At 44.2% G+C, this 26,858-nt stretch overlaps 1 protein-coding gene across 4 annotated transcripts in view; it reads right to left on the bottom strand.

Moving 5' to 3' along the window:
• ITSN2 (intersectin 2) overlaps positions 1-26,858 on the bottom strand; it is a 129,725-nt gene that overhangs the window by 90,973 nt on the left and 11,894 nt on the right. For 3 of the 4 annotated variants that reach the window (XM_074991341.1, XM_074991342.1, XM_074991344.1), the window contains 8 exons: positions 21,320-21,383; positions 12,513-12,605; positions 11,322-11,385; positions 7,994-8,157; positions 5,881-6,081; positions 5,531-5,627; positions 3,740-3,882; positions 1,936-1,999 (listed from right to left, as the gene is read on the bottom strand). In XM_074991341.1, the coding sequence (XP_074847442.1) occupies positions 1,936-1,999; positions 3,740-3,882; positions 5,531-5,627; positions 5,881-6,081; positions 7,994-8,157; positions 11,322-11,385; positions 12,513-12,605; positions 21,320-21,350 (857 nt within the window). In that variant the 5' untranslated portion in view covers positions 21,351-21,383. Of the gene's footprint in view, positions 1-1,935; positions 2,000-3,739; positions 3,883-5,530; positions 5,628-5,880; positions 6,082-7,993; positions 8,158-11,321; positions 11,386-12,512; positions 12,606-21,319; positions 21,384-26,858 lie in introns of those variants that run through there. The other variant, XM_074991343.1, reaches the window with a different exon arrangement.

Genomic DNA, 26,858 nt, shown 5'->3' on the forward strand with positions numbered 1-26,858 from the left:
GTGTGCAGCTGCACTCTGTCAACAGAACTTTTGCTGGGAAATCTCTTCCAATAATGATTTCTGTTGACAGACTGCTGTAGTGTAACTATAGCCACAGGGATTGGCTGTGTGGACTTGACAACTCTAGTTTTACATTATTTTGTTTTTCTGTGCAGTTATGTAACAAACCATACCCCTAAATTTAAAGGTTGCACATCTATGATAAAGAGTTTGAACTTGCATAAGGTTAATTGAAAAATATTATTTCTTTTATTATTTTACAGTGCAAATATTTGTAATAAAACATAAAAGTGAGCACTGTACAATCTGCACTCTTCTGTAACTGAAATCAATGTACAGCAGAAGCTTGATTATGCGGCAACCTGGGGACTGGGGAAACAGGGGTTGCCATATAATCAGATTTTCCAGATAGTTGAGTAGGGCGGCCCTGGCAGGGCAGCCAGCCCTGGTCTGACAGAGTGGCCAGCCCTGCTTCACTGGACCCTACTGGGCAGCCAATGGCAGGGCAGATATTGATTACTTGAAAGTGCCAGTTATCCAAGTGCTGGATAGCACAGCTGTTATTGCATTTGAAAATGAAGAAAAAAATACTAAATTTCAATTGGTATTCCTTGGTTTAACAGTGTAATTAAAACCGATTAACTGTGATACATTTCTCAATTAATTGCATGAGTTAACTGTGATTGCTAGCCCTAACAACTCCTGACTTTGGGACAAATTGTGACTTGAAGTGCATACATGAGGAGAGAATAAACAAACCTAACTGGGTGCTACATGGGTTACAGCTGCTCTTAATTCTCCACAGCAAAGAGGAGGTTAATAGCATTTCTGTTGCTTCCCCATAATGAACCCCACAAACATGAGGCAGAATGTAATCTGCTGCCAGCATTTAGCGTAGAAAAGATGCAAATGTCTACCTCGTGGACAAAGGGGAAACAAGGAGGGTACAGTGCCTCAAGCAGTTTTTCTAATGATAATCTAATCCACAATGCTTCCCTGTATTCTTGTGGCTAGGGGAAGTTTGTGTATCAACCCTTACTCATAGCAGTGTTGAATGGCTCAGAGCACAAGAGTTGAAAGACTTATTACACTAGTCTTCACAAAACTCAAAGGCCATTTCTACACATGCCACTTTAAATTGGCATGCTAATAAGCAGCCCGAAAAATGCTAATGAGGCACGGATGTAAATTTCTGGTGCCTCATTAACATAGGCTCACATGATTTGGAGTCTGGAAGAGGCTCTTCTGGACCCCAAGACAGCATGTACAGGCCCGGTCCCTGGAGAATCTCCCGGAAAGAAGATTTCCTCTAAATCATGTGACCCTATGCTTATGAGGCACCAGAAATTTACATCCGTGCCGCATCAGCATTTTTCAGGCCATTAATTAGCATGCCATGTATAGAAACGGCCTAATTGTTTCCACCACCATAACAGCATGCTTTAATCAACTGCAGTGTACAGCAATCTGTGTACAACTGTCACAAACCATTAATGGACGGAAGGAATATATTTAAATTTAAGGTTTTGGTTCAAATTTAAATGGACAAGCCTTAAAAAAAAAAATCTTGGATTTATTTTGAAGTTCTAAAGAAAACTTATTTTTACTTAAAACTGTTGTTTCAATAAAAATAAATGCTCCTCTTCATTGTTTGCAAGTCAAACAATGAAGCACTGAACCCGAAAACAAAACTGACTTCACTGATTTACATACTCCACTGTAAACAAAACATACAGTGAAAGGCAAACCAGACTTTTAGAACAGTGATGTTTTAATAAAATAGCAGGAAAGTGGATAAATACATTTTATTGTATTTTTTGGTGTATGACTTTTACATTAACCTTGTCCCTTTAAAATTTCTAGATTGCACAGCACAGATTTCATTCCTTACAACAATCATGTTAAGCTTCTTATCAATAAATGAGCAAATCTTACCAAATGGTAGCCAGCTGAGTCTGAGAAAGATTTGACTGCAGAAGGGCATTCCTTGCTTGAAATCCTTAGTGAAATAGGAGATAAAATTAAGGGTTTTCATATATAAATCTATTTGGAACAAAAAGACAGCTATTATATGATGCATTGTAAATGAGAGCAACCTACATTTATTTATTCGTACTTTTACTTTCAGTTTTTGCCGATGATTTATTAATGCTGGTAGCTATACTGCTTTATTTCTGTCTGCTTTTAAAGCCACAAACCACAGTCATAATGATCACAAATAAAAGAAATATTGTGTGTCCTTAGGCAATGTTTTCATTCAGTAAATCCCATCACAGATGAACTAGCATGACTGCAATGGTTTATGGTGATCCTCAGAACTATATGTATAATGTAGCTGACTGCAAACATTTTGTTCTGTTAATATGTTGGGGTTACTTTCCTTACACTTCAAACAAACTATATAGATTGCTGGGCAGAAATCCTCAGTCTACAGCAAAAACACAGTAAACACTTAGTACTTTTCACCTGTAGATCCAAGTCCCTTACAAAAAGTGGAGAGAACAGCTGTGTCTACACTTGCTCAACAAATCTCATGTTGTTCACAGTTGCTTAAAACCCACCTCTACCCCATGAACAAGGTTTTGCCATAGCAAGTGCACATTGGAATGCTGCATCAACAGGAGCCCTCTCCTGCCAACAAAGCAAAACACACTTGTTGTTGGGGGTGGAAGTATTTTTTCAGCAAAAGTGATGAGAAAAAGAATTCACAGACACCAACTTTTACTCACATGGCAGTGTTGATAAAGTTTTGTCGTTAAAAGCTGAGGCTTGGATACATACCCAAATTGTTCCAATTTTATACACAGAAAAACTAAGACACAGACTGGTGAAGTGCCTTAGTCGAAGTGACACAACAAGTTAGTGGCAATGCCACAAACTGAACCCCAGTTTTACTAACTTGTCCAATGCTGTATCCACTGGACCACAATTATCTTTTGGTGGTTTACTAAATAAACAATTAATAGAACTTCCTTCTTTTAGTAACTTGAGCAGAACCTTTCAATCGCACTAAATTGATTCAGGAGGACAAATCCCATTGAAAAAATCAATGGGGTTTGTGCTCCTAGACACTTCTGAACATCCTGTCCTTTCATATCTGGGGGACTGAGGCACATTTCTCATAACAGAGAGATAGCCATGTTAGCCTATATACTATCAAAACAAAAAAGCGGTCCAGTAGCACTTTAAAAGACTAAAAAAATATTTTGTTAGTCTTTACAGTGTTACTGGATTGCTTTTTTGTTTTCACATTTCTTGTACTGTTTACAAACAAAAAAATAAAAAGCATGAGAGTAATTTCTACAATGTGTACACACTACAATACATGGTACAAAGTCCCTTATTTTCACAAAGTCATTTTAAAAATATTCAGCCTTGGATGCGATGCTCGTATTAACATTGCTTGATTCATTCACTTCAACAATGTACAATAATTCACGGCATATTTTGACCACCCTCTCCCTTCTTTTCTCTCTGACTTTAGCCCTCCTTTCCCAATAGTGTATCTGGAATGTAAGATTTAAGTCAAATTTTCAAAGCCACAGTGCGCATGTGACTATGAAGATTACATTAAAAAGACGTACGATTACATAGGATGAAATCCAGGCTCCAATGAAGTCAGTTGTAACATTCAGATTAACTTCAAAGGATTTCAGCATTAAGCTTTTAGGGCCTAATAATTAGAAAACACTGTTTTGTTTTGTTTTTGAGGGGTGTTCAGTGTAAATATTACACTAACCTGATAGGTATCCACTCATGCCTTTGTCAAGACTATTAAATTTCTGCCTGTATTTTAATCGGGAGGCCTGAGGAACTGCCCAGTCCGAGGATCCAATCTTAGGTGAATTCCCAGTTAATGACGTGGTGGAGGAAGAATTTGAACTGCAACATTAATGTTAAAAAGACAAAAAAAATTAATTCTGCATTCCACTGTTCAATAAACAAGCTTTAGACGGTATGTGTTATGGAATAGGGGCTGTGTCCCCTTATTGGCTGCTGCAGCACTTAACACAGTGAGGACATAATCCTGTCTCTGTCCTGTATAGTATTAGAAATATTACTTAACTTTAAACCTCTGCTTTTAATTTCTAGTATGCAACTAAAACAGCAGAATTATATACTCACTACATGCAGCACAGAATGTATATTTAGAGCAATATTTACTTGAAATTAACAATTTAATGTACTGGAAAACAGTCTTTGTAGTCAAGTAATATGCTACAAACAACATGTTGAAGAACCTGTATAGCGTAGCAATTAAGAAAAACATGAGGAAAAAATAAGATATATGATAAAAATCCAGTAGCTATGCAAGACAGGGAAAGACCTGTAAAAGCCTACAGCAGGTATCTGAAGACTAGTGAAAATGACTAAGAAGAAAATGTGAGGACATAAATCCAAAAAGGAAACCATAAATATATGATAAATTCAACCAATGAACTGACTTACCCTCAACAGTAAACATCTACACCTTCTAAGTCATACCTTGCAGTCAGTTCCCTAAATCTAAAGCAAAAGGCTTCACCTAAACTACATTTTCCCACTAAAATTTTGCACTGCTGCAACCACTGGATCAAAGTCATTGATGGTAGCAAGTGTGAGAGTGTTGATTTATATCAAACCTTTCAACTACTACTTGGCATAAACCTGCTCTGAACATAGTCAGACAACATCATGACATGTGGAGTCCTATCTTCAGCGGTATTCCAGTGTAGCTGTCTGGCTGTAATAATAGTGGAGAACTGTAGGAGGGAAAAGATAATACAGACACAGCCCAGAGACCAAACTTTTATTTTAAAAGCTTTTGGCACAAACAAATCAGGAAGATGATCACAAAGATTTATTAAAACAAAAAAAGCAGTCAAGTAGCACTTTAAATATTATCAAAGTAATTTATTAGGTGATGAGGTTTCGTGGGACAGATCCATTTCTTTAGATCAAGAAGTGGGTCTGGTCCCATGAAAGCTCATCATGTAATAAATTATTTTGTTAGTCTTTAAAGTGCTACTTGACTGCCTTCTTGTTTTGCTAGAATACAGACTAACATGCCTATCTCTGTCACTACACAAAGATTTATGATCTCCATTACTTGCAAAATGACTTCAGAGATAAAAGTTTGCAATAGATAATTTTCTAGACAACTTCCGTATACAAAACTTCTCATAAGAGAATATGTTGCAATAATGGTATAGATGCCACAATACCTAAAGTCTTAGGCTGCCTGTTTTACCTCTGTTTATTTAACACTGCTCCATTCCTTTCTGTCTGACAGCCCTTTTTTGTACTGAAATCGCCCATTCCACTCTGAATACCTTTATAACATTTACTGGCCATGTTATTCAACTGCTTGTATCCAAAGACAATTTAATCTCTCACTGCAGTTATATATTAGAACTGCTTTGCTTCAGGAACATTTTATCTATATTTGAAGTTTATATATTGTCTCATTTTCCTGTTTGTAAATATGAACGGATATATTGTAATTTTTATAAAGGCATTTGTTATTAAAGTCCAAGACATGGTTTCATACCTACTAGATCCTAAATCGATCAGAGACTGTGCCTTCTGTATATTAGTACCACCAAATCCTCCTGCCATGGGACTGTAAGTACCAGTATGAGGCAACGCTGAAACAAAATAGAAAAATAAATGGATACAACTTAATAATCATTTGGTAGAAAACAGTCTAGATTTTGCTGGAGGCAAGAACAACTAAATAATATTGAATTTGTGCCCTAATAATTAGTTATAATCTGCTTTATAATGCAATGCAGATCTTCTTTTCAAAAACAGGTAAGAACTTTTTTTTTCTAAAAATAAACTAAACTAAGAATTAGATGTGTGTATCCAAAATTGAGTATATTGCTGTATTGCACTTACTTGAAGAGAAGGACATAGGTAAAGGCTGAAGAAGACTGGATGCTCCATTTGGCAATGATGACGTACTAACAGAAGGAATTAGGGGAGCAGAGATAACCAAGGGAGGAATCGAAGTCACTGATGTCAATGACGACATGGGAGCTAAAGGTGTGACCGTAGGTACTGATGTTGGGATGGACAGATTTGGCATACTACCCATTCCTAAAGGAAAATATTAAACTATTATTAAACATTAAATGCTGCAGCAGCATCCAGAAACGTCAACTAAAAATTGGTAATTGTTATACCAACACAACATAGGAGACAGCCTGTGTGCAGAGCTGCCCACCCTCTACAATGTACAGTTACATTCATTCTTTAGCTCTTTTTCCTCCATACTTCGAACAGCTCTATAAAACTTTATAAACAGAGAATATGATGCATGCAGAAGTACAAATTCAGAAACAAGCAACATGTGTTCAAAATATACTAGCTTAAAGCTAATGTTTCCAGTACCCACCCTGTAATGACTTCTCTATCAGACTCTTAACTTCTAGCTTCTCAGGGACATAAAAATAGCTAACTTTAAAGCCATGTCAATTTATGTATTGAAAAGCTGTCACTGTTGCAGGACTGATTTCTGCTTTCCTGAGCTTCTGTGTATGGCATTCACTGAGAAGAAATTCCACATTTGGGGGAAAAAACTGACAAGTCTCTAGCTAATTAATTTTTCCCCGCAAAGGAATCTGTTGGAAGTCAGTTGGGGCATGGGCATCATTTAATAAGTAGTAATGAAGATAGATCAATGGGCAGAATGCCAAGTAAGGTGGTGAATAATGAGCTAAATTTTTTTTACATGGCTCTGCAATTCATCCCATGGCTATAAAGGCTACATATTTACAAGAGTCCTTATTTGTGTAAATATTTATGCATGCACATTTTACAACTAGTCAGATAATTAAAAATGCACTTTTGAAATAAATCCAAGTATGTGCGCGCACGCACACACGCACGCCCACGCACGCCCACCCCTCAGATGCACAGCATATATTTTGCAGTCTAGCAGACATTACTTGGGGCTTGTCTACACTACAACCTTCCTTCGAAGGAAGGATGGTAATTAGGGTGTTGGGAGTTTACTAATGAAGTGCTGCCTTGCATAGGCAGCACTTCATTAAGCAAATTCCCCCCTGTGGCAACTTCAACGTTTTAGACTTCGAAGTACCGGCACGCGTCTAGCTGCGGCGCACCCGCCAGTACTTCTAAGTGCTGGGGCAACTTCCAAGTCCCCTTATTCCTCAATCACCTGATGAACTTCAGGACACTTCGAAGTACTGGCAGGTGCGCTGTGGCTGGACGCGTGCCAGTACTTCAAAGTTTAAAACTTCGAAGTTGCTGCGGGGGGAAATTTGCTTAATGAAGTGCTACCTATGCATGGCAGCACTTCATTAGTAAACTCCCAACACCCTAATTACCATGCTTCCTTTGAAGGAAGGTGGTAGTATAGACACAGCCTTGGTTTATAAACATTAAACATTATACATTGCCGTGCACACACAGAATCCCAGCATATACAAAGAGACAGTAATCCATAAGCTAAAGAGAAAACAAATGTTGAAGTACAGCTAATTGAGTACTGTCAGTTGAATCATCTGATGAACTTCAAAAATGTTTCAAATAAAACTATTCCTTGAGAGATTTTAAGTATTTGCCTAGCTCTAGTATAAATCTGTAAGATAAGAAGTCAGAAACTTGAAGAGAGACGGGTAAAAAAGTTTTAGGTCAAAGAAACGTCCTGTAAATCACATTTAAGAACAGATTTCATGAATCTGACAAACCATAAGGAAAACTTTTTGCTAGCTACTCATCTGTGAATTGCACTGTAGGCAGCTAGTAAGCAACAACTATCCAACGTCAGCTTTGAAGACTTGTTTTTTCTCTTCTCTCTCAATACCCTTAGAATGGGGTATCCCAATCATTGTTTCTTTAGTCAAATAGTGACAGTCAAATTCCATCATTGATCTTCAGTGATTTCATCTGTTACTTATATATACAAATGTACCTCAACTATGTGGTTTTGGTTTTTTTGGCAAATGTCTCAACACCAATAAATGTAGTAAATATTCATACGTACCAAAGCGAGCAGAAATTAATGGAGAGAATACGGGAGGTTGCTTCATGATAGGTGGGAGAATCACAGGCAAGTGTTGACCTTGTAATTTTAGTTTGATGAGTTTCATAGCTATAGAGAATTCCTGCTGATCCATCTTCCCATCTTTGTTCAAGTCTGCAAGAGCCCTTTAAAAAACAGGGGAAGGAAACATTAACTTCCTCACTCAAAACTGTTCATATAATTTCATTTATTGCCTTATTTTATTTCCTTGCTATCTTTTGTAGTTGAACCTGTTACTAATATTACAAAAAGTTATGTCCGACCTTCCACAATATGCAAACCCTTAGAAAATCGTAGCTCTTGATTGTGTGTGTGCATGCACAAAGAATGGTTTATTCTGTTTATATATTCTTAGGCTGACCATCTGGTATCTTCTTATGTGACTAAGTTTCTAAAATTATGGTACATTAAACACTCAATGCCCAGAAAATTAGCAGACTGTTTGATAGAAGTACCTTCATGCTCATTGAGCAACATTTATTGCATCAATTGTGGCTCAGCACCAGAGAAACAGATCACTTTAAATGAAGATCTGGAACTACGACAGATTAATTCAAAGGACTGAAACATGGTTATACATGGCACCTACTTAAAATCTTTAATATAGTTACACAGCATAGCTACATACTTTTGGATCATTATATAGAATTCAGTTAGTACATGAATTTTATTTTTAAAATTTAACACTCACACATCTCTCTCATGGCATCTTCCAAAATTGGTTATAAATATAGAATACATAAAATGGACAGCTCATGCACTAAAAATAATCCCGGAAACTTCCACTTTCCTTGGAAGACTACTTCATAGAATCTAATAAGTTTTACTATTAGAAATTCTTCTTGATACTCAACAAATTTCACTCTTCTCAATTTCATTCCCTTACTCCTGTATACCCCAACACATCAACAAAAATAGATCATATCAATTTTTGGGATTTATACCCTTTAAATATTTGTAAATGTATCTTATTCACTTTCATATCTCATGCATCATCTGGACCATGGTTTCCCAAACTTGGGGGGCGTGAAGAAATTCCAGGGGGGGCGTGAGGCAACCCAGACCTTCTCCCCTGCCCCAGGTCATTCTCCACACCCAAAGAAAAGCTTGCAGGTCTCACCCCCTGCCATTTCACGTGGGCAACCCGGCACAGATGCTATAAAAAGCAGGCAGCCGGTGAAGGCCCCCATGGAGCTAGCTGCCTCCAGCAAAAGTGAGTTAATGTGGGTTGGGGGGGAGGAGGGGCTGGCAGTGCTTGGCTTTGGGGGAGGGGAGGGGAGGGGAGGGGAGGGGTGGGGCTCAGGCAGGTGGCTCACAGGTCACTGGGTTGGGTGGCACACGGTAAAAAAAGAGGTGGGGGGTGAGGGTTTCTCAAAAATCAAAAGGGGGGTGTGATGCTGAAAAGTGTGGGAACCACTGATCTAGACTGATAGATATATTATATACCCCCCCCCAATTGCTCACAAGTCAGCTACACTAGACCCTTAATTTCTTCATAGTCTCTTTTCTGATCTTCCTGTAGAGCATCTGCATATTTCTTGCAATGAAATATCCAGGACAAAACATAATACTGTGCATAATATGGTGGTGTGCACTCAGCAATCACAAAGAGGGATTATTTCCTCCCTATTTTATGAATAAATGTCTCTTTCTGTGTGGACTAAAACTGCAGTGGCTTTTTCAACTGCTGACTTACATTATAGTAACTCTGCCATAGCCAATCCCAAGCCTGGTTTAAAAGAAGGGCTAGCGTCAGGTTCAAAGCTGGCTGTAAAAATTTCCCATAAACTAACACTATTACTCCTCAAGCGAAAATGAGGGAGTGCAGATTCAGATGATTTTTTCATGTCAAATACAGTCCTGACAACTATGTAAGAAAGAAAGTCCAACAGATCAAAATGAAAGGACACGGACAGCAACTCAAGAATGGTGGGATGGGATGAGATGTTATAAAGGAAGACATTGTTAATGAGGCAGAGCATTCTGGAGGGAGAGGACTTATCGATATCTGAACTGTCCAACTTTAAGCTTTACGTCTTTCTTGGTTTCTCCGTGTTTGGGCTCTTTTCCACTTTCAATTTACTTGCATGTGTTTTCCCCCTTTCCCCACCAAGCTGAATCTCATTTTATTATTTCTTCTCCATATTTCAAACCTCTCTAGTGACTTACAATTTCTCTGTCTCCACTGGTCTTTCAAATGCCATTCACTTTACTATCTACCCTCTCTCTTTTTCCATATTCTTAGCCTTAAAGGCTACCTCTACACAAGAAGCCTCTGTCAACAGAAGTCATTGTTGGAAGAGATTTCCCAGCAAAACTTCTGTCAACAGATTGTGTCTACGCACAAAAGTGAATCAAAAGAGAAATCCCCCCTTGTCAACAGAGAGCAGCCAGACTTCCCAGCCCTCTCTCGACAATGGCTGGAAGCTCTGCAAACAGGGCTGCCAGTTCTGTCTGTTGACAAAAGATCCCCAGAGCATCTGCACCACTGTTTTGTCAACAGAATACTATCAAGAGAAGCATTATACCTGAATGGGGAGAGGTATAACGTTGCTGATCAATGTGCTGGGTTTTGTTGACAAACTGTCAACAAAGTGCATTTTGTATGTGGACACACCACAGTTCGGGTTTTTCCCTAAAAAAGCCCAGTTTTGCCAGGAAAAGCCTCTCGTGTCGCCACAGTCAAAATATTATGTAAAGCCTATCAATGAACTTTGAGGCACTTCACTCCTCTAACTTGATATCCTGTTGTTTACCATTCCCTTTGTTTGTGATACTAAAGCAAGTTTTTAATCCGCGTGTCAGGACCTCATGGTCGACCAGTCAATTAATTTTGCGTGTAAGATTTTGTAAGCAAGACCAATGCTTTACTGAAGAGCAAGTGTGACCACAATCCTGTAACCAGATCTGCTTAGACAGATCTATTCATCAAAGCACAGCCACATTGCATCTTACATTGCAGGACCAGATCCTGAAAGTATACATGTACTGTACTACCTTAAACTACTCATTATTTAAGAAATGCAATCAAAGCTCTCTGTCATAATTTGTCATTTATAATTTATACCACCCCATTTCTTTTCATTCAAGTTCCAATAACGTTTCCCTTCTTCCACTGTAACAAAGATTGAAGGCAATTGTAATAATTATCTATTGAAATAAATAAGCTCTGGTATCCTCCTTTATACAGTGTTCTGGGAAAATTGTCTTTCATTTGGCATCATAAATCAAACAAAATCAGTACATGTGAGCCAAGCATCTCCAATCCTTTATATTTAGAAGTCATTACCATATTTCAGCTAGGACTGATGATGGTAAACCTGACTGCAAGAAAAATGTACGTGCTTGATCACCTGTGACAAAAGAGGGGGAAAAACAAGTTATGTATTAATACTCACATTAAAACTGTAGATGGTTATTAAAGCCAGACTTTTCAAAAAAAATGCAGTGTGTTGGCTGCTGAGTGCCTTTGAAAATTCAGGAGTATCTAACATGCTCTTGATTACGGCAATTTGCATGTACTAAGTATTTTTTTTTAATCTTAGCTCCAAGAAGAGGATTAAATAGCTATAAATAGCTGTTTCATATGTCACAAATAAATGGAAGCCAAGAGCTTACAATAAAAAGGCCGGAGTATTCAGTCTCAGCCTCAAAGATTTTTTTTTGGTGTTGGTGGTAGGAGTAAGGGGGAGAATAGTGTGCGTGTGTGTGTGCGCGCACACGCAAACACACACACACACACACACACACACAACTTTTTTTATTTCAATTCCTTCTGTCAATTGGAGAAAACCTTAAAAATAAACAAACAGTGTTCTGCATATAACACAATGCCATCAGACGGACTTTTATTACTAAGTATTTCCAGGAAGGGATATGATTCACATGCAAATCCACACCAAGCTTCACACCTATCAGTATGGCTCACACTTCTAAATATATACATAGGAAAACAAGTTTTGAGTGTATACACATTAGTCACTTTTCAAGATTTAGCATTCATGTTTATGCAACAACAAATAATCCTACATTCATAAAGTATGTTACACATATGTTCACCACTTAATTCTGGACTTTTCTGTGATGAAATACAGCAGATCTTTAAAAGTAATACTATTTTGTATTTTAAGAGAAGAAAATATTCAATGCAATGGGAAAAGCCAGAACATTTGAGAAAAAGGGGGTTTTCGGAAGTGGGGGGTTCCTTGCAGAAAGGCCCCATCTACATGGCTCTGTAGCTTCTAGAAAGGGCTTTCTGGAAGCAAACTCTTGCAAGAGTACGCAAATGAGGTGTGAGACATTTAAATCCATGCCTCATTTGAATCTTCCCCTTTGCTCATTACCATGACCCTTCCAGAAGGGAGGGTGCTGTGTAGACGCAACCATACTAAGCAAATGGATAAACAAGGATGCACATTTTCAAACTGTTTTACATGGGTATTTTAGTGCACATAGATGGGAATATTTAACATACACTAACCTGTAATATACCCCCCTATGGGTTTAAGGCTATCAAACTGCTTGTCATACTTTGCTCGCTCTTCAGAGGTGATAGCCCACATATTTGGTCCTCCTAAAAAAACAATACATTGAAAATATTATTTAAAAATAAACAGTCATTTAGGAAATTAAATCTTTGTTTTTTAAGAGAGAAGAATGGATCAAAGGTTTCAGTAATACACTCTGTTCTCTTTGGTGAGAATACTGTACTTTTGAAACACAAACTCACTTCCCAAATGCGTAAGTCTTAGTTGAAATAGTTCACAATCTGGCTTGTTTTATACTCTCCTTTGAAACAAGCTGTGCTTTTTTTTTTTTTTTTTTTTTTGAAAGCCGGTGCAACAGCAGCTTCCTTCCATTGCTGATTGTTCACAGCTTAGGCAGGAAGCATGTTGCTCATGCTATTTTGTGTGAACCAAATATTTCCTTGGTTTACTGGTAAAGGTTTACTGTCTAAAGGTTCTCAGACTGAAAGTTAATACACAGGACTGTCAACTGCAGGACTTCTGTTATTTCTCTCCAACACCGTGAAATCAAAACTGTTGCTTTAAAACAAAAAACAACAAATCACTTCTGTTTTATGAAGTGGTGAAACTGTGTATCACCTTTTACTCTTGATAGCATATAATTTCACTTAATCTTTAAAAAATAACATCAACCAGAAATTACAGTTTCCCCCTTTGGTTAGTCAGGGTCCACTCACATATTCAAGGGGATCTGTAAACTGACTGGTCCCTCCCAGAGGTGATACACTGGAGGAGGGATGCAGGACCACACAGGTCCCTGCCACCGTCCCCTCATTTTCCATCTTTTGAGACTAGGGTTGCCAACTTTTTAATTACACAAAACTACACACCCTTTCCCCCTCCAGCCTCTTCCAAGGGTCCTTTTTCAAGTCTCCCCATTCACTTCATCCCTCCTCCATCTATTTCCTCACTTTTCCTCACTCACTTTCACCAGTTTAAGGCAGTGGGTGAGGCGCAGTAAGAGTTAAGAGCTCCAGATGGAGGTAAAGGCACTGGAATGAGACTTGAGATGAGAGATTTGAGGTTCAGGAGAAGGCTCCGGGCTGGGAGTGTGGACAGGGCTCAGGACGGAGCAGGGCAGGAGCATGGGAGGGATGTGGGCTCTAGGCATTTGGGTGTGGGAAGGGACTTTGGGCTGGGGCAGAGGGGTTCAGAGTGCAGGAGGGGGGCTCTAAGTGGGGGAGGGGGTTGGTGTGTCAGCTCCTGGAGGAAGTTTAAGTTCAGGAGGGGACAGAGGTTTGGAGCCAAAGAGAGGGTTCCAAGTGTGGATGTGGCTGGTATGCCTCTATAATCCCTTAGATGCAAAGCTGGCCAGGGCCTTGGCATGCTGCCTGCTGGCACTTTCCTTGCAGGTCCCGGGCAGTTCGCAGGCAATGGGAACTGCAGGGCCAACACCTGGAGCTCCCATAGCTGCCCCTGCACCTACAGGCTGCAGAGACATACCAGTTGCTTTCAGGGGCTGCACAGAGCAAGTAGGCCTGCCTTAGCCCTGCTGTGTAGACGACTGGATTTTTACTGGCATGGTGAGTGGAGCTGACTGGATCCATCAGACTACCTTTTCAACTGGGCCTTCCAGTAGAAAGCTGGACGTCTGACAATCCTAAGGGAGACCCATCACTGGGGCTGCCACAAACTCCCTCATAGGGCAGTGTGTATGGGCAAGGTCTTGGGATGCCTCTCCCCAGGATCCCAAGCAGACAGAAGAGAGCAAGTGACTCTGGCAGCTGCATTCACCATGTCTGTGAAGTGCAGGGAGAGAGGAACCAGCAGGATGGATGGCTATAGGCCCTGATGAGCTCGCACTGTGTCCCTAACTTGCGCCAGCTGCAGTCACCCTGACAAGGAGCATGACACTGTACTCAGCCTTCAGTGTGAAGCTGCAGGTAGGAAATCAAACACCTCCAATGTTCCTCCCATTAACCTCCAGCACCCCTCAAATGACTCCTCCCAGTCCAGCACCATCACAGCATTCTCCCAAATATCCTCTGCCTGGACACTAACACCCCTCCAAGCATCTCTCCAACACTCCCCCATATGTCCCTTAAAAAGTTGTAATTTTGAATTAGTACCAGGTAAGCACATTTTAATATGCCGTACTTTTGTTCTTCTGTTCAAATAATTTTTGTACAGTAATATTTATGAGACCTACTAAAGTAATGTGAAAAACAAATTACGAGAAACAAAATAATTAGGTGTTTTAGGAGATGTGCAAGCATGTCTGCTTATATGTAGGGGTCCGTGGCTAAAAAAAAAGGCTGAGAACCATTAGATAAAGTATAGTGCAAGAGACTACCAAATGTCCCTGATGAAAAATGAGGAAACTTATTTGGGGAATATCCCTTGCCCGGCTCCAGGTAGATGGGGAAGGTTTATTCTTCTTAGACCGAAACCCAGCACCAAAAGAGATACTAAATTGTCAAAGATGGTGGCCTGTGGAAGAAGGGTTTGAATGGGCAGTTGATGGAGATGGCTCTCTGACTGAGGGAATCACAGAACGTGTGTTACAGCAAGGCAGTCTGCTTCTCCCAGCCCAGAGATGCAGACCACCGAGATGAATGGCACTTACCAAATCTTGTGAAGAAAGATTATAGATTATGTAAGGAGAAATAGAAGTATAGGTCTTTATTATTTTAACCCCCGATTGCTGTGTACTTTTGAATTAATGAATACTAATCCTGAGTTAATAATACTTTGTTTTCAAGACGCTGTTTTTGAATCATATTAATCAGACCCTGTCTTAGGCTTCCAAAGGAAAAGGGCTTATAGGTGCCAAACAGTAGAGGCCACTGGGTTAATGCAGATGGTACCCAGGCAGTTTTGCATCCCAGAGATTCATTATAAGAGTGGTACAACTGCACAATTCTACCTAGAACAGGTGAAGGTACACAGACAATTCCCATTTGAGTCTGTTTCAGGTCTATAACTTTGGGGGACTACCAAGTTCAACTCACCCGGTAATTGTGAAAACAAGTATAAACAACTGAATTGGCTTTCAGCCTTCTGTCATAAAACTATCATCAGTCCACCGAGGGACCATCTGAGAACAACAAACTTCATATTCTCACGATTACACAGAGGCTTCACCAATGCCCTAGGTCTTCTAATAGCTACAGAAAAGCCAATTTGAGTCACAGAGTAATGTGAAGTTTTGTTGGAAGAGCCACACGTGGCATCCTGGAAAATTAGATAGATGCTCTGCTATGGTAACACAAATTATAGTTAGAGAAATTATTTTGATTTCTTTTATTACTGTTAGCAAAGGTTATTTGCATACGAATGGAGCATTTGTTGCTTGCTGACTTGTGCTTTTGGTTCTTATGAACTTAGTTGTGTTATAGCAGACACAGAAACTTATGTCAAACTCTCACCTATTTGGATACTGGGACACAACGTAAGTATCACTTCGTTTAGGACTTTCCACTCACCAAGAAGCTGCATACACATATACACAGAGTATGTTATCCAGCTACATATTTTAAGGTACTTTACAGACGTGTGTCATTATTCCCATTTTACAGACCGCAAACTATAGACACACAGGAAGGTTGGTGTCTATGGGTGCTATCCCAATGCAAAAAAATAAATAACTTGCCTACGGTTTCCACAGACAGTGAATGACAGAGCAGAGAATAAAGCCTTGCTCTATAACTCACAGTCCAAGAGCTCATATGCTAGATTACACTATTTCCACTGAACCTCTTTGAAACGATCTGTGTGGTATAAATTGCAAACACTACAATACCTTACATATGTCACATAGTCTTTAACCAGCTCACCTGCATTTCCCTCAAATCTATTTCTAGCAAGACTAATTGTAACACCTAGACTTCTGAATTAGTTTCATGGAGTAACCATTCTTGTGTGGTATTGAGATTTTATTGGCACTCATCTGGGATCAACTACAGAATTCAAATTACTTCAGTTCAATAAATGTTCCAAGGAATCTGGGATGGGGCAATGTTTCTGTAAGGTAGAATATTCCTTTTACAAAGAGAGATCCAACTAACAACTACATATTGGGAAGTTGCATAACGTCTTATAAGCCGTGTCTACACGTGCACGCTACTTCGAAGTAGCAGCACTAACTTCAAAATAGCGCCCGTCACGGCTACACGTGTTGGGCGCTATCTCGATGTTAACATCGACGTTAAGCGGCGAGACGTCGAAGCCACTAACCCCACGAGGGGATGGGTATAGCGCCCTACTTCGACGCTCAACGTTGCGCGTCGTGCAACTTCGAAATTGCGGGGTCCTCCATGGCGGCCATCAGCTGAGGGGTTGAGAGATGCTCTCTCCAGCCCCTCAGCTCAATGGCGGCCGCATGGAGCGGCCCCTTAAAGGTCCCCACCCCCCGCTTTCTGTGCAGGAAGCTGAGAGTGTGTGCAGGCAGCAGCAAAAACATGCGGCTCGCCTGCACGCTCCTCCACAGCCACCCACACCCCCACCCAACGCGATGGCCACCCGGAAGCCCCCCCAGCGCCCTGAGGGAACCCCCCCAAAAGGGAGCCAGGGTTCCCAGGGCAGGAGCCAGGCTGGGAAGCGGCAGCGGGGCCCCTCCTGGATGGAGGCCGAGCTTCGTGACCTGCTGGGGCTCTGGAGCGAGGTGGTGGTGCTCCATGTAATGGGGAGCAAGAGGCGGAACACGGATGTGTTCGCTCGGCTGGCCGAGGGCCTGGCCGCCTGGGGTCACCCTATCCGCACTCCGGACCATGTCCGGAGTAAAGTCAAGGAGCTGCAGCAGGGTTACGCCCGGGCCCGGGATGCGGCCGGCCGATCTGGGGCCGCCCCTGTCACTTGCCCCTTTTACAGGGAGCTCAAGGACATCCTGGGCCCCCAGCACACCTCCTCCCCTCCGGCCACGCTTGACACCTCGGCTGAGGACACCCAGCAGGCCCCGGAGCCGGAGTCCACCCCGGAGGCGAGCCCCGCACCCCGGGGGCCCCCCCGGAGCACCGGAGCAGGAGGACTCCTCCTCCATTGAGACGGGGCTCCAGATCCTCCTCCTGTCATCGAGGAGCAGCAGGCGGGCGTCTACCCCCCGGGTGTCCCCCGACTGTGGGAGTGGACCTACAGGTATGTACCCCCCCGGTGTACGCCCCCGGGGTTGAGGGGTGGGGGTAATAGATATGTGGCCAGGGCCTTCCACGTGCCCAGATGACCATGGCCCCAAGGACAGGAGTGGCATGTCCCTCACAGGAGTGCATCAGCCCCTTCCCCGCCAGCACGACAGTGCCATGCCCCATCCCCAGGGCAGGAGGGAGCGGAACCTCTAGGGTCCCCTGGGAGGAGGGGGTGGGACACCCAGCAGCAGCAGCAGCATGTGATGGAGTGGGGGGAGTGCAAATGCGACTCTCAAGCTAGATATGAGCAACAAGCTGAATAGCTCCCAGTGGCTAAGGATGATCCTGGGGCTACAACTGCCAGGTTACACCTCTGCCCTGAACAAAGAGGAGGGAGGAGCCGAGCTGGGTTTGAATCGGGGGCCGCAGTTAGAGGCTAGGGGAAGGGAGAGCTGGAAGGCAGCCAGCCTGAGGAGGGGGAAAGCTACACCCCAGAGGGGCACCCCTTGGGGTCTTCTCCCCAGGACAGGTTGGAAGGACTGTCTCTGACTGCTGTACTGTCACTTCTGGGAGAAACTGGGCATCTGTTGCCTAAGAAACCTCTCCTGTCAGACCCTGCTGAGTGAAGTGAGAGTCACCCCCGTCGGGGGACGGGGTGCAGTGCAGGGGGACCCTTGAACCAATTCACAGCAGCATCTCCCGGGGATGGGGAACCTGCAGCACAGGGGTGGGGGGACAAGGGCCACGGCTCGGGGCCCACACTAACGCCTGTCTCCACTCTTCTTCCCCCCCTCCTGTGTTCCGCAGCTGCACCATTGGAAGGACTGGAGAGCGCTGGCGAGGCGTCAGTGGTCCCGGAATCCCCTCCGGGGCCATCGCTCCAGGCCAGCCCCTCGGCGGAGGACCGACCAGCCCCACGGCGGGCAAGATGGCGGACCCAGCACCACCACCCGACGGCGACGTACCCCCAGCTGCTGGCCCTCCACCGCCGGCAGGTGGAGGTTGCAGAGCAGCGGCTGCGGGTGGAGCAATGCCGCCTCCACCTACAGGAGCGGGCGCTGGCCTGGCGCCAGGAGGCATGGGGGACCTACATGGAGACATTCTACCGCATAGCGGACTACCTGGCCCCCCATGCCATGCCGGCCGCCGCTGCGCCCACCCTGACTGCTCCACCCACCGCGCCACCCGCTGCTCCTGTCGTCGCCGCGCCGTCTGCCGTCGCCCCACCACCCGCCACCGAAGGCCGTTCCACCGAGGGAGACCTGGGGCCAGCTGACACTCGCCGGACGTATCTGCCGGTCCGCCCAGCCCCCAGCCAGCCCCGGACAGGGCTGCGGCTGAGGTGGGGCTCGCGGCTGCCCACCCCCAGTGCTGGACTATAGGGGCATGGGGCCCAGGACTTGCCCCCCCTTGTATATATTCCCCCCACTGTTTTGTTCTTTGTGTTGTATATAGTTTGTATTTATTTATTTGTGTCCCCTGTTTGCCCAGTCTGATCCTTCCGCCCCCATGTAAATAGTTCTCCTCTTCCTTGTTATCCGTTTCTTTTGTTAATACATACATACACTTTTCATATTTAAGTTAGTTAGAAGTTCCTGTATATAGTTAGTATTAGAGTTCAAAGTAAACAAGTTTGATTTCACAAACAAGTGTCTGCTTTTATTTGTGCAGGAAAAGTGTGGGGGGTGGGGAGTGTGCTGTTGGGTGCTCCGTGGTGCGGGCGTAGGGGCAGGGAGTGTTGTGGAGGATGGGGGGGCAGTGGGGGGCCTGCCAGCGTTCACCCCGCGGCCTCATCGAAGTGGGCATGGTGGTGTCCCCCACAGGGACCTCCTGCTGGGGGTGTAGGTCCCCGCCTCCAGCTGGCGGCACAGGCCCGAGTTCTGGAAGACCCAGGCGTCGTGGGTGCTGCCAGGCCAGCCCACATAAATGTCCTGGAAACGGCCCCGGCTGTCCACCAAAGCCTGGAGAACCACTGAGTGGTAGCCCTTCCGGTTTATGTAGCGTCCTCCACTGTGCACCGGGGCGCGGATGGGGATGTGAGTCCCATCCAGAGCCCCGAAGCAATTGGGGAAGCCCAGGGTGGCAAAGCCCGCGATGGTGGCATCTGGGTCCCCCAGCCTCACGAGCCTGTGGAGGAGCATGGTGTTGATGGCGCGCACGACCTGCAGGGGAAGCACATGGGAGAGCACCAATGAGGGGTGAGCAGGGTGTGCATGGCCCTCCCCTGCCAGGGCCCCCCTGCCCTGCCAGGAGTGCCTCCCCCCCCACCCCCCGTGGGTCCTCTTACCTCCATGAGGACAGCCCCGATGGTGGCCTTACCGACGCCAAACTGCTGGCCCACGGATCGGTAGCTGTCTGGAGTGGTCAGCTTCCAGACAGCGATGCCGACCCGTTTCTCCACTGGGATGGCACGCCACACGGTGGTGTCCTGGTGCCTGAGTGCGGGGGTGAGCCACTGGCATAGCTCCATAAATGTCTACCAGCTCATCCTAAAGTTCCTGAGCCAGCGGTCGTCGTCCCACTCCCCAAGCACCAGACGCTCTCACCAGTCGGTGCTGGTGGGGTAGCTCCACAGCCGCCGGCGTGTGAGGCCGGGGGGGAGTCGGGGTGCTGGAGGGTTGGGGGTTGAGTCCTCCTCCCCTGCAGGCCGCTCCTCCTGTGTGGCAAGGAGGTGCTCAGCTGCCTCCCACATGGCATGGAGCAGGGCGAGCCCTGCTCCTGCAGGGGCGGCTGGGTGGACCTCTGGCTGCTGCTGCGGGTCCATGACTACGTCGCCCGAGGTCTGCGTGCCTATGGCTCCTCAGACCGCATGCTGTGCAGGCTGAGTGTGTCTGGGAGGGGCCCTTTAAGGGAGCGGCTAGCTGTTGCCCCGGAAGCGCTAGCTCGCCCTGTGACCCTGTCTGCAGCTGTGCCTGGCACCCCTATTTCGATGTGTGCTACTTTGGCGTGTAGACGTTCCCTCGCTGCGCCTATTTTGATGTGGTGCTGCGCAACGTCGATGTTGAACATCGACGTTGCCAGCCCTGGAGGACGTGTAGATGTTATTCATCGAAATAGCCTATTTCGATGTCTCCACATCGAAATAGGCTACTTCGATGTAGGCTTCACGTGTAGACATAGCCATAAAGTGTTATCTGGAGCATGTCTTTGAAAAGAAAAAAAAACAAAACCATGAGCTGCTGCATTATCTGGTGTGACAACATAAAATCAAGAGGAAAATATTTAAGGCTTATTTGCATATTTTGAGCACATTGTGTTGATTATGAATAATCAATAAATTAAAAGAATTTAAACTGAATATTTACCATCTGTAATTAAAACATGTCAAAATCTTATGCCATATTACACAAACACAAATATCTACTCTGTTAATGGTTAGTTTATTTCTCATCTGAAGTCATTCCATATTCAAAATATAGTCACGTAGTAATGTGTAATAACCTCTCACGTCATCTAAAATGACTAGATGTTCCAGGCATATCTGCACTCTTAATTACACTGCTGTACAAACGTATGCTGAACTACTTCCATTCTTCGAGTACAAACTATAAATCAGAAGCTATAAGCAACAGTAGATGTGCTACAGCAAATTGACCAAAACACTGATGTATGTTAATCAGTTAGTAATAATGTTGATATTAAACAAAGACAAAAAATAATTCTACAACTTCACTTAATTGAACCTAGACCAAACTACTTACCATTCATGGCTGTGGGAAACTGAGCCATCATGGTTCTGAATATGCCTTGCTAGCTATTAGCCATCTGAAACAAAAAAATTGTTCAATTAATAATGCAACAAGGACAGAACACAGCTTAGTGCTCCTGCTGAGTGGAAGGAATATCTGTCCTCTTCAGCTCACACTTCGGGCAGCAAACAATGCAGAGCTTCAGGCTGCTGCTGAACAAACCGAATTTACATTTGGAAGTAGGTGCAAGGTTTCTGTAGGCTGATGATTTTTATGTGGTATGCAGTACACTCTTGAACGTAAAAGCTCATTTCTAGGAAAACAACATTGATCATGTATAACGTATACTGCATAAGGTACCCATCACCACCACTGCACTGAAACATATACTGGAAGGAGGACAGGCAACCTAACAGATTTTTTTCAGCTTGGATTTCCATGATTTACATTAATATTTATCAAAATTAAAATTATATTCATCATACTTGAAAAAATACCTGTTAAGAAAAGGAAGAATAATACTGAAATTTAACAGTTCAAATATTAACTTTCTAGAGAACTTAAAGCATGATTATTGAAAATGACCCTGCATACTGCATTCTGTAAAATAACTACAGGTTGAAACATCCAAATCCGGCATTCTCTCATCTGGCAACATCCATCACCTGGCAGGACCACAGATCTTGCAGGACCAGAAAGTCCCGAGGCTGGAAGGAGGAAAGGGGGCTAGTCAAACCAGTGGCAGAACCCCAGGACAGAACAGCCACAGCTGGTGTGGCAGCAAGAGGGTGCCAGCAGCAGCGAGGGAGACTGGGTCACAGAGGGCCATCCGCAGGGATGGGTGGGAAGCCTTAGCCTCAGGAAGCTGTGGCCGGGGCTGTGCACAAAGCCCCCGGCAGGGGAGTGGTGGTTCATCCCCAGGGCCAGGCAGGAAGCTGTCAACAGGGCTGCTGTAGCTGGGCAGGAAGCTGCAATGCTTGGAAGGAGTAGCTGGGGTGGGGAGCCAGCAGCTGAAGAGCCTGTGGGGAGGCAGGAAGTTGCAGGTGACAACAGGAAGGGGAACTGAGGAGCAGGGGTTGAGGCCAGCAGAAGAGGCAGAACTGACCACCCCCATCTGGCAAAATCTCTGATCTGGGACCACTCAGGTCCAGAGGGTGCTGAACCAGGGAAGTTGAACCAGTAGCTCTACCCATATCATGCAGCAGTCTATCTTCCAACATGTAAAATTAAATATTGTTACAATGTCTACTTTTGTTAATTTATCAAAACAAAAAGTATCATCATCAGAGGAGTCTTAATATAAACATTCTCTCAAACTATGAAATGTTAAAATACTGCCTGGTCACTTTTCAAGCGTATTCAACTTTATATATTTAGTAGTTCTTTATATTTCCAAAACATTTACTAACTTTCAAAACAAGCCTCAAACTTAAGCACTGTGCCTAGACATATTGGTAACACCCATAAAGAATTAAAACATATACACAGGACATTGTTTCAGATACAATTACTTCATTTTCATATAGAAAATTATACAGATCACCACCCTCCAATACGTAATTTCAAAGGCAGAAACTAGTGTTCACCCAGTTGCCACAAAAGCTTTAAACTGGAACCATTTTTGTAGTAATTATACGTGTGATGTGAAATTCTCCATAACAAAGGGGCATTTTAAAATATGAAAAATACAAGAAAAAACTTGAGAATACAGAGTTTGGGGGGGCAAAGAAGAATCTACTTGCGATACAGCACCAGCCAATAGAAGACTCCTAAGGACTCATCACCACAGAGAGTTCAAATGTTTCTAACATTCTAGTCTCAACATCACATTTTAGACAACTATTATACCCAGCCCCCTCTTCAGTGGTTAAAATACCTGTTAAAATACATTTTCAAAAATATTAAAGGTACAGGAACATTTTTTTCCTGAATGGTGCTGCTTATTTTGGCCTATCTGATTTCTTGCCATCAATAAAACAATCAGAAGGATTCAAAAAATATCCTTGCTGAGTGTAGAACACTTGTGCACTAAAGGAAGAATCACTTTGTACCAGTACTCTACAAGTAGAGACTAAATATAGTATTTATAAAATAGGCTATACAATGGGCTAATTTTAGATACAGAATTTGCCTTCATTAGCTGGTTTGTGCACTGCATAGTCACATGACTACTGTAACAGATCATCCATCCCCAAATGAGTGAAAACCTATGCTTTAATCCAGGGTAGGGAACTTGTGGCCCGTGGGACAGATTCAGCCTATGGCTTGCCTGGATCAGGCTCGCGTGGCTCAGGAATCAGCTTCCCCACACCCTTCTTTCCCCAGCAGGGGTGTGAGCTAGCACTGGCACTCCTGCCATGGGGTGGGAGCAACACAGCTGGAGCGCTAGTGCCAGCCAGCTCAAATTGCTGTGGGAGAGTAGCCCTGAGGAGCATCACAGGCCCTATATACCTCACAGACTCTTCCTGGTGAGGGGGAAGCAGCTCCTGAGGTACCAGGAAGCTCTCCATATGGCACTGTAACTCCCCCTGCTGACGCTCCCACTGGCTAAATTGTGGCCAATGAGAACGACAGGGGTGGTGTCAGCAGGGGCACTTTCCTGAAGCATGCAGAGCCACACAGAGCAATGTGCCTTCATCTCCCAGCCACCCTGAGCTATGCCAGTTAAGTGCCCACTCTCCCATCCTTTGCCCACTCCCACCCATCTCTTGCTCCTGCTCCCCCTCCCTTCTAGACCCCCTACTCCCAAATCCCTTCTGCACCCCTTCCCAGACCCCAGAAAGTCCACTCCCACACTGCAAGCCAACTCCCGCACCCTCTCGCCTTCATCCCATGCCCCAATCCACTTCTGCACCTTCCCTCCCACCTAAACCCCACAGCTCCAGCCTCCTCCTCAACCCTATGTCCAGGCCAGGCTCTGGACCCTCACTCTCACTCCACACCTGTACCATATATCCTGCCCACACCCCAGCCTACTCACGAACCCTGCTTCCTGCCTACTTCACATCCCTGCCCCAGCCCACTCCTGTGGACTGAAGCCCTCATATTAGATGTTCCTCAGAGCTTAGGCAGGTCCCACAAACTCTACTTGCCCCAGTCACCCAAGCTCTGAGGTGGAGCTTTAGTGTAGTAAAGTGAATGTTTCTTATTTCTGCTTTTGAGGTTTGGAGAGGTTTGGTTTTAATTCGGGGGGGGGTTGGTTTTTCTGTGGGTCAGTGACCCCCAACCCAAAAAAAAGTCCCCCATCCCTTTTTTAATCTAAAGTTAACTCATCATATACTACTTGCATAACTACCTAGTGAGGATTGAATTGCACAACAGACGTAGTTGTTATATAACTACGCAGTAGTATAAAAAAGTGGCACTTTATATTCTTGTTTTTTTATTAAAAACTGAATGGGTCATGAATCTATTGATCTATCAAGTGGGCTAACAGGGATCAGTGGAAAGAAGACTAGAGGAAGACAAAAGACAAGCTGACTTTTTTTTCCAATAGGATGAGAAAATTAAAATGAATTTGTATATTTTTAGTTTGCTTCAAATGTGTGTTCCTATGTCCTAAATGTAACAAAGGACAATTGTTCCCTATTTATAACTTTCCAGCTGAACATTTCTAATGTTCTTAAGCATGTATAGAACATGAAGTTCTATTTAAAAAAAAAACCCTGCTCTTTCACAAATGGCTAGGAAAGAACTCTAGGCTGAGATGGCTTGAAATGAGAAGTGTGTGAAGAACCCATCTGAAATCAAAGGGATAAAAGACAGTAGGGCTCTGCATGGACACAAGGATAACTTTTTATCAGAGTAGGCCAAACTACAGCCCACAGGTCACACCCACTCTGTGGGACCCTTCTGTTCTAGTCTAGAGCTCCTGCTAAGGCCCCTCCCCTTTTGTCTCTCTTCCCTTTCCCCATACCCACAGCCTCAGCTCACCACACTTACCAGTACTGAGACACTGGGTGGTGCAGCCAGCTCTGCTGCCACAGGTAGGGGAGGTGTGATGAGAGGAGTTGTTGGATAGGGGGCAAGGGGTGCCAGTGGGCTGCCTCAGGCATCCTCCCTGACTGCCATGGACCCACATGTCGCTTAAAACGGCCAGCTGCTGAGGCCACACACACATTTATATACCTGCGCATGCACCCATTGGAATGGGGGGTTTTGAATACTGCCTGCTGTGTAATGAAGTATGCCAAAAAGAGATGCAAAGCAGGGGTGGGGTATGAATAGGAGACATAGATCTGCAGAGGATGATCAGGAAGGGGTGTGGGATAGGGTGCAGGGGCTGAGCCATGCCTGGTTGTTTGAGGAAGCACAGCCTCCCCTAGCCTTTTCTACCCAGGTTTCCATACAATTTCACAACCCCAATGTGGCTTGTAGGCCAGAAAGTTTGCCCACTCCCATCTGCATGTATCTTAATTCAGGCCTGCAATATAAAATTTTAACTGGTTAAACCCATATTCTCAAACTATTCATTTTGTTCTCTGCTTCACAGAGCACTTTTTATTTTTAAAACGGGGGCGGGGGGAGAATCTCTGACAGCCCACTTGCCAAATACTATCAAAAACCTTTTTGGCTTGATTTTTAACCATGGGGTTTTGAGAACATCAAGCCACAAAATAAATCCCTGGAAGAACCCGAGAAAATAGCCTAAACAAACAACTAGGTCTTAGAAATGCTGCTTAAGTCTAACAATCTCAGGCTTTGTTGGAGAGGACACGGGCACGGAGAAAACAAAAGTAATTTCCAAACAAGAGTGTCCTCTTGGGGAATGCTCTAACTCCAGCCTCCATACACAGAAGTCAAGGTACTGACAGCTCTAGCACCTTTCCTGATTTCAACTGCCAGGTTAAAAACTTAGAGGAGAAAGAAGAGGTCGGCAATAATTTTTGATTGGGGGGCACTCCAAGAATTCAGTAAATGGTGAAATGCTGCACTCTTCTAATTAATTAATGGAGGAGGTTTGGAGTCTGGGATTGAGGCTGGGGGCAGAATGGAGCTTGGGGTAGGGGGCTGGGGTGCAGAAAGATGCATGCAGTCTCGGACGGAGTTTGGGCAAAGGAACAGATTATAAGATGGAGCAAGAAATTGGAATGCAGGAGGGGATACAGGCTCTGGGAGGGGGTCTGGATACAAGAGAGGAGTCTGCCCTGGGGGATGGGTACAGGACGGGGTGTAGGGTCTGGAAGAGAATTGTTACCAGGGACAGGAGGGGTTCAGAAGGGCTTGCGTTGTGATCTGGGGCACTGTCCAGCAAGGGATGCAGAGAGAATTTGGGTTGTGACCTGCAGCTGGGGGAGGGAGGGAGGGAGAGGGTAGGGTGCCAGGTGCAGGCTCTGACTGGAAGTTGCTTACTGTAGTAGGTAGCTCCTGACAAACAACCCAGAAGAACGCTCAGGTAGCCTCCCTGCCTGCTGTTGCCCCATACGCCATTCAAAGCAGCCAGCTGCCAAGGCCATGCACATTCATATACTTGCACATGCACCCGCTGGAATGTGGGGTTTGCATGCTGCCTGCTGCGTAATAAAGTACACCAAACAAAGAAAAGAATCGT

Source organism: Carettochelys insculpta, chromosome 3 (assembly GCF_033958435.1).
Source record: "Carettochelys insculpta isolate YL-2023 chromosome 3, ASM3395843v1, whole genome shotgun sequence".
In the NCBI taxonomy this organism is placed as follows: Eukaryota; Metazoa; Chordata; order Testudines; family Carettochelyidae; genus Carettochelys; species Carettochelys insculpta.